The sequence below is a fragment of the Triticum dicoccoides genome, chromosome 3B (genome assembly GCF_002162155.2).
Source record: "Triticum dicoccoides isolate Atlit2015 ecotype Zavitan chromosome 3B, WEW_v2.0, whole genome shotgun sequence".
Lineage (NCBI taxonomy): Eukaryota > Viridiplantae > Streptophyta > Magnoliopsida > Poales > Poaceae > Triticum > Triticum dicoccoides.
In genome coordinates this window covers 520815979-520822398 of record NC_041385.1, presented here as the reverse complement: position 1 = coordinate 520822398, position 6420 = coordinate 520815979, and the positions used below count along the sequence as shown (strand labels likewise).

The 6420-nt window shown below is 45.9% G+C and overlaps 1 protein-coding gene across 3 annotated transcripts in view; it reads right to left on the bottom strand.

Annotated features, from left to right (window-relative positions):
- The window catches only part of LOC119281480 (8-amino-7-oxononanoate synthase-like), a 4687-nt gene extending 1023 nt beyond the window's left edge, over window positions 1–3664 (bottom strand). For 2 of the 3 annotated variants that reach the window (XR_005138427.1, XM_037561992.1), the window contains exons 1-8: window positions 3402–3663; window positions 3166–3281; window positions 2964–3071; window positions 964–1202; window positions 814–855; window positions 573–660; window positions 355–488; window positions 61–149 (exon numbers count right to left, since the gene is read on the bottom strand). Coding sequence is in view for 2 of the 3 variants with exons in the window: in XM_037561992.1 (XP_037417889.1) it covers window positions 61–149; window positions 355–488; window positions 573–660; window positions 814–855; window positions 964–1202; window positions 2964–3071; window positions 3166–3281; window positions 3402–3600 (1015 nt within the window). In the remaining variant the exon portion in view is untranslated. Of the gene's footprint in view, window positions 1–60; window positions 150–354; window positions 489–572; window positions 661–813; window positions 856–963; window positions 1203–2963; window positions 3072–3165; window positions 3282–3401 lie in introns of all 3 variants that reach the window. The other variant, XM_037561991.1, reaches the window with a different exon arrangement.
- Between the last annotated feature and the right edge of the window lie 2756 nt (window positions 3665–6420).

Genomic DNA, 6420 nt, shown 5'->3' with positions numbered 1-6420 from the left:
AAAAACTGATGGTGAATGCTCAGTTCAGTTCAGTAAGCATGGAAAATCGGCAAACAGTACCATGCACAGAAGCAACCACGGGCACCGGCAAAGCTGTCGAAAATATGAATGAGCGGCCTCGCGATAGAATCAACCTCTTCCATCTGGTGCTGCTCACCACAATGCAAACAGTTATTCATAAGGCTCAGACCATGAGATCGATTCGGGTCTAGATAAATATTTTTGAGAAAATCAGGTCTCAATTACAATCATAATTTTGCAGTTGTATGGCATAACCTAATTTGCAGCATTACTCTTGGTTTTGATAAGCGTGTTTCCTATTCATCTGTGCAATAGGTGCTTAAAGAGTATTACCTGCATGCTATGAAACCACCCTGGCAACCAACTCCCTTGCTTAAGGAGCCAACACATATGTCAATGTCATCTTCACATCCAAACAGCTCAGGTATGCCACCACCGTTCTCGCCGCAAAGAAGCGTTCCATGTGCCTTGAATACGCAATGATAACCATTATTTGTCGATACAAAGATCTGGAAAAATCTAATAGCTGAGAGGATAAAAAGAATACTAACATCATCGACGACCAACAAAAATCCATATTTATTGCGTAATTTGACAAGTTGAGGCAACGGAGCAAAATCCCCATCCATGCTGAACAGACTGCGCGCACATTGTAATTAAAAAGATGGCTTAAGTAGTTAAGTTTAGTAGTACCCTAACAATATGCACGTGCATGAACAAGCAGCAAGCACTAGGTGTTAATTCTGACGGAGATATCAAGAGTACTTATTTCAATGGCAGGTTATTACTTGCCTATCTGTGACAACAACTTTCTTTTCCATTGAGCAACTGGACCTGTACGTAACGATACATAAAATCAAAATAGTTATTGCTAAGTAATTGAAGGCGTGGCTAAATATGTATGCATACTGCCAAGTGATGGAAAGGAGAAAAGACGCATACAGCAGGAAATCAAGGTGCGACATGTCACAGTGCTTGTAGACGAAGGCCACTGCTTGGTGCTGCCTCTCCACGAGGCGGATCCCATCAATGGTGGAGGCATGGTTCAGCGCGTCTGAGAAAATTGCGATCCTCTCATCCTCTGCGGGTTTGCTCCCAGCGACCAGAAGAGAGCTGATACTGCCCAGTGCAGTCATCAAGGCCGTGTTTGCGGAGAATCCGGTGGGACAAAGAAGGCAGTCCTATACAAGTCATAGAACAGATAAAAGAATAAAATAAAAATCAATCAATGTAGAGGTGAAGAAATCTCGTGATGGTTCGCAGTACTACTCTAGGGTTTTGATTTCCACGTTGCCATCTCTCTCGCTCGCCTAAGTCCACTGGGTATCAGGCGTCGGCTAGCATGCCTCTGGGTGTCACGGAGCACGGATAGAAATTTTATAGGAATAGCAAAATCGTAGGAAGTGAGATGACATGCATCTCAATTTCTATAAAAAAAGAGATGCCATTTTGGTGTATAGATAGGAATTTTTTCATTGAGTCTAGGCTAATGTTTCTTTTTTTCTAAAGTGTGAAAGATTGATCTCTATCCTACATAGGAATAGGAATCCATTCCTACAAACTAAAGGGCTTCAAAGGAATTTTTCCTTTGCAAATCCTATCCTATACAATTCCTATAAAATTCCTACAAACCAAATGAGGCCTTAAATGTTCACTAGTGCAGAACCGGCCGTATTACCGGTTCGTAAGGCCCTTTAGTGCCGGTTCTGTAACCAACACTAAAGGATGGAGACTAAAGGTCCCCCCTTAATACCGGTTCAGCACGAACCGCCACTAAAGGGCCACCACGTGGCACGAGCCAGCGTCGGTGGTGAGGAGACCTTTAGTACCGTTTTTTTAAATAAAGCAAAAACAGCCCACCTACTGGGCCGCACGGCCTCCATACGACTAGAAACCCAACCTCTAGTTGGGCCAGGATGCAGGCCCGTACGACCCAATAGGCCCCACAGGGCAGAAGACTTGCAATAGGCCCACAAAGGCCTGCTTAGAGAGGAGCTCGACACGGTAGCCGCAGCGGGGCTTATAAACCGGTGTGAGCTCCTCTCAACTAGCGAGGTGGGACTAAACATTGTGCGCTGCGGTTGGCAGCGCACCCCTTTAGTACCGGTTGGTGGTACGAACCCGTACTAAAGAGGGGGGGGGGTCTTTAATACTGGTTGGAGCCACCAACCCGTACTAAAGGCCACCACCTCTTTAGTACCGGTACTAAAGGTTCTCCATGAACCGGTACTAATGAGCGTCACCCGCCTAGCCGTTGGGACCGGCACTAATGGTCACATTAGTGCCGGTTCAATTACAAACCATGAGTAATGAGCTTCACATTAGGCCCTTTTTCTACTAGTGGTTGCTGCCCTTCCCTCGTCTGCGACCATCGATCAAGTGATGTTTGTGAGTGGCATGACCATTGAGCCAAATGTGTTTGACACTTACTTCAAATTCAAATGCTCTCTTCGCGAAAGAACTTTGTGACTTGATCGCTAGTGTGGAGGTTATTAGACCTGGTTTGGGCAGGTCGATTGCTTGCCTCCTCACGGGGACGCCAATAAAAGACAAACAAAAGAAGATAGGCAAAGACAAAGTGGCGCCATAGGCAAGGCGTCCCTGACTGCTTGATGGATAATCTTCGGTCTCTCGGCACGTCCTCTTGGATTGAGTTGTCGTTGTGGGTTGAGAGGTGCATGATGTCTTGTGTCGAGGTGTTCTTGTCGGGGATCACTTGGCGTAGGAGCAATGTCGGGGTTTATGGATTTTGTGTATTCGAAGAGTGGCGGCTGCCGCCAGTGTGGTTGTGAGTTTCTTGCCATGTGAGTAGTTAGTCTGTGCTCCGTTTGTATTGATTTTTGCCCGGTTTTTAATTAATTAACTGATCAATTTTCTTCTTCTTAATTAATTGATGAACCAAACCCGTTTCGCAAAAAATAAAATATACTATTGTTTTGTACCTCTTTTTTCTGCAGTTCCGCCAGTGACTCCTCCACCAATTTGTGATAAGTAGTGTACCCGCAGATCAACGAAGATCCTCTCGGCCCCATTCCATAATCTTGAGCTGCCTGACAAGCATAGCATGCACAAATTAGAGTTGCCAGGTAGCTTGTTCAGAGTACGTGCCGCTACAGTCCTACTAGCAAATGAAATAGTAAGAACCTTGACTGCAGCCTCGCGGACTGCCGGATGCGAGCTGAGGCACATGTAGTCGTTCCCGGAGAAGAGGATCAGTTCCCGGTTCACCTCGTCGTCTTCTTGGCTGCTTACCTCGCCATCTAACCAGAAGTCCAGAACGAACGTATGTAACCCGTTCATTTAGTATGGTTACAAGCAAGCAAAAAATGTGGCATGCATTTTCCTGCACGGCTGAGAGGCAGAGGTATATGGGCACTGACTTGCGGCGAGCCATTGTTGGATGGAGGTGCGGTCAACCTGGATCTCGACGGTGGCGCGGTCCCAGGGCCCCGGTCCGGCGAAGCTGGTTTCGGAGGGCGGCGGCGGCGGCGCGAGGGCGATGAGGCGCGTGTTGAACAGCAGTCTCCTAGCGGCCAGGCTCGCGAGCGCGCCGTCCACGAGCGCGTCCCACTGCGCCATTTCGTCTCGTTCCGTCGCTCGGCACGGACGGCGAGGTGGCGTGGATGAGAGGAGATGCAGGAGGAGACAGACAGAGCTGTATTTGTAGCGTGTATGGTATGGTACAGTGCGCTAGCTGACACCTGAGACAGCGTGGAAATGCATGCATGCATGCAGCGTTGGATTGGATGCGAACGGGCGACGGGGGCGCTCCCGCATTTCCTTGATTCGGATATCTGCTGAATCATCGATGGGCCTATCATTTCGATTATTGCACTTGGATTTGCTTGTAAATGGAAGGGCTGTCTAATCCACATTCGTGTGTTTTGTGGCCAAGCACAAACTGGGTGTTGGCGGCAGCTAAAACACCCGAATTTTGCTGGCCCCTCACAGATTCGGGCTTTGTCATTTTGTCATGCATGTTTGGATGTATGCACCATTTGCACGTTGTCATGCATATATGTTTGGATGCATACACTATTAGCAACATTCGAAATTTTTCATGAATGTTCGCATGTTAAGGTGCTTCTCTCTATAAATGATTGCATGTTGTGAGAAATAGATTAGCGAAGGCAGAGCATTCCTGCAATTTCAAAGTCCCCACAAGACAAATAAGAAGCCACATTCAGATGTAATAGCATCTTATTATTAAGCTTGCCAAAGACTTAAGCTCCCTAATTGCCGACCTTCATGCGATGGCTCTTTGCTTGGCGCCGCCGCTTCCTCCGCCACCACCCGAGCCGAATTAGTTTCCTTGTTGCTGCTCGTCCGCTTTGTCTTTTTTCTGTTTTTTTGGCTTGTCGAGCTGTGCCCTCAGCAGAACCATTTTGTACTATCTGTCATGCTGCTATTGTGTGTGTGCGAACCTTGTTGTACCTTGTTGTTGTGGTGGTTTGCTTTATTTATAAAGCGGGGCGAAAGCCTTTTTTGGTAAGCTCCCTAATTTTTAAGGCCTAACAATCAATTCAGGTCTCCAATTTTAAATTTGGGTCACCTGATTTCGACCGGGTGAACAATTTCTCAGTGAGCACTCTCATTCAATTCTTTTAATTCACGATGCTTCCTAATTTTTAAGCTCTTCCATTTTGATCGGGGTACAAAATTTTTGGTTTGGTTCACATTTTGACGGGTCAGCTTTCTTCAAATCAATTTTTTTATAAAGGACTTTTCATTGAATAGATATATCGAGACGATACAATCGTATTGAAAGAAAGCCCGGCCTCTGCATAGCTAGATGCACACGGCCAAAAAATTCAGAGCATTCTAAATTGAAATAATTCGATACAAAGCCAAGCAATAAATCATGTCCAGCCTAGAAAGCGGTAGACCCTATCCCTAAATCACACCGCCATCCATGTGGGTAGAAAACCTCCCTGACCGTACGCTCCAGCCGTGTAGACGCCATCATAAAAAGGTCTCTGTCCTCCGGTTTCTGCAGGATAGACCACGTACGGAGCCATCATGTACAAACATGGATAACCTGCATAGGAGATGAGACACGTTTATTGTTAAAAACCACATCATTCCTGGTAAGCCACATTGCCCAGCATAAGGCCGCCGCTCCCACAAGAATATGTGCAGAAAATTGTTTATCAATACCCCGTAACCAGTTTCCGAACATATTCCGTGCACTACGTGGTGGGTATAAATTCGAAGCTACTTGGACCGTGGCCCAAACTGTCCGGTCAAACTTACACTCGAAAAATAAGTGCTTAATAGTCTCGTCATGTTGGTAAAAGACACATGTCTTGGACCCATGCCAGTTTCGTCGTGCCAGGTTATCTCTGGTTAGGATGACTCCTTTGTTAATCCTCACTCTTAGAGGAATTTTTAGCTTCCACAATTTCCTATTATCAACTGGAACATCGCAATGAACCATTGCATCATACATGGATTTGACCGAGAATTTCCCATTCTGATGCAAGTTTCATCGCAAAGTGTCCAGCTCATCTGACAGTTGAATGTCCTCCAGGCGAGTGAGTAATTCATTCCATGCTGCCAGAGGAGTGCCGAAAAGATCCCTACGAAAAGAAATATCGGGGTTTTCTTGTCCGAGGACTTGTTTGATCGTGACGAATTTATGTCTAACAATCCGGTACAAGATCGGATATTGCACTATTAGTGAGTTATTCCCTAACCAGGTATCCTCCCAGAAACGAACCTGAGAACCATCCTTAACCGAGAAGGTCCCAAATTGGAAGAAGAATTCCTTGGCCTTCATGACACCACTCCAAAAATGTGAATCCCCAGGTTTCCAATGAATTTGAGAAATGGCATTGGATCCCACATACTTGTTGCGAATTATTTCCTTCCATACTCCATTCTCAGTGAGTAATTTATAAACCCACTTGCTGAGAAGAGCTATGTTTTTAATCTCAAGGTCTTGGATACCCAGACCCCCCCCTGACTTTTAGGTCTGCATAATACGCTCCACCTAGCAAGTCGATATTTTTTGGTTTCGTTATCAGACTGCCAAAAAAATCTGGATCTAAAGTAATCTAGCCGCTGTAGAACCCCTTTCGGCAGGTCGAAGAATGACAACATATATAAGACCATGTTGCTTACGACGGAATTGATCAAGATCAGTCGGCCCCCATAAGACAAGAGTTTGGCCTTCCAACTGGCTAATCGTTTCTCCAGTCTCTCTTCGACATGCCTCCACTCAGCGATAGTTAAACGCCGATAGTGTATGGGAATACCCAAGTACCGAATCGGAAACTGCCCAAGCTGGCATCCAAAAATCTCGGCATAATCGGGTGCTGATTCTGCAGCATCACCAAAGCAAAAAAGTTCGCTTTTATGGAAATTAATTTTGAGACCAGAGAGTTCCTCAAAAGCACA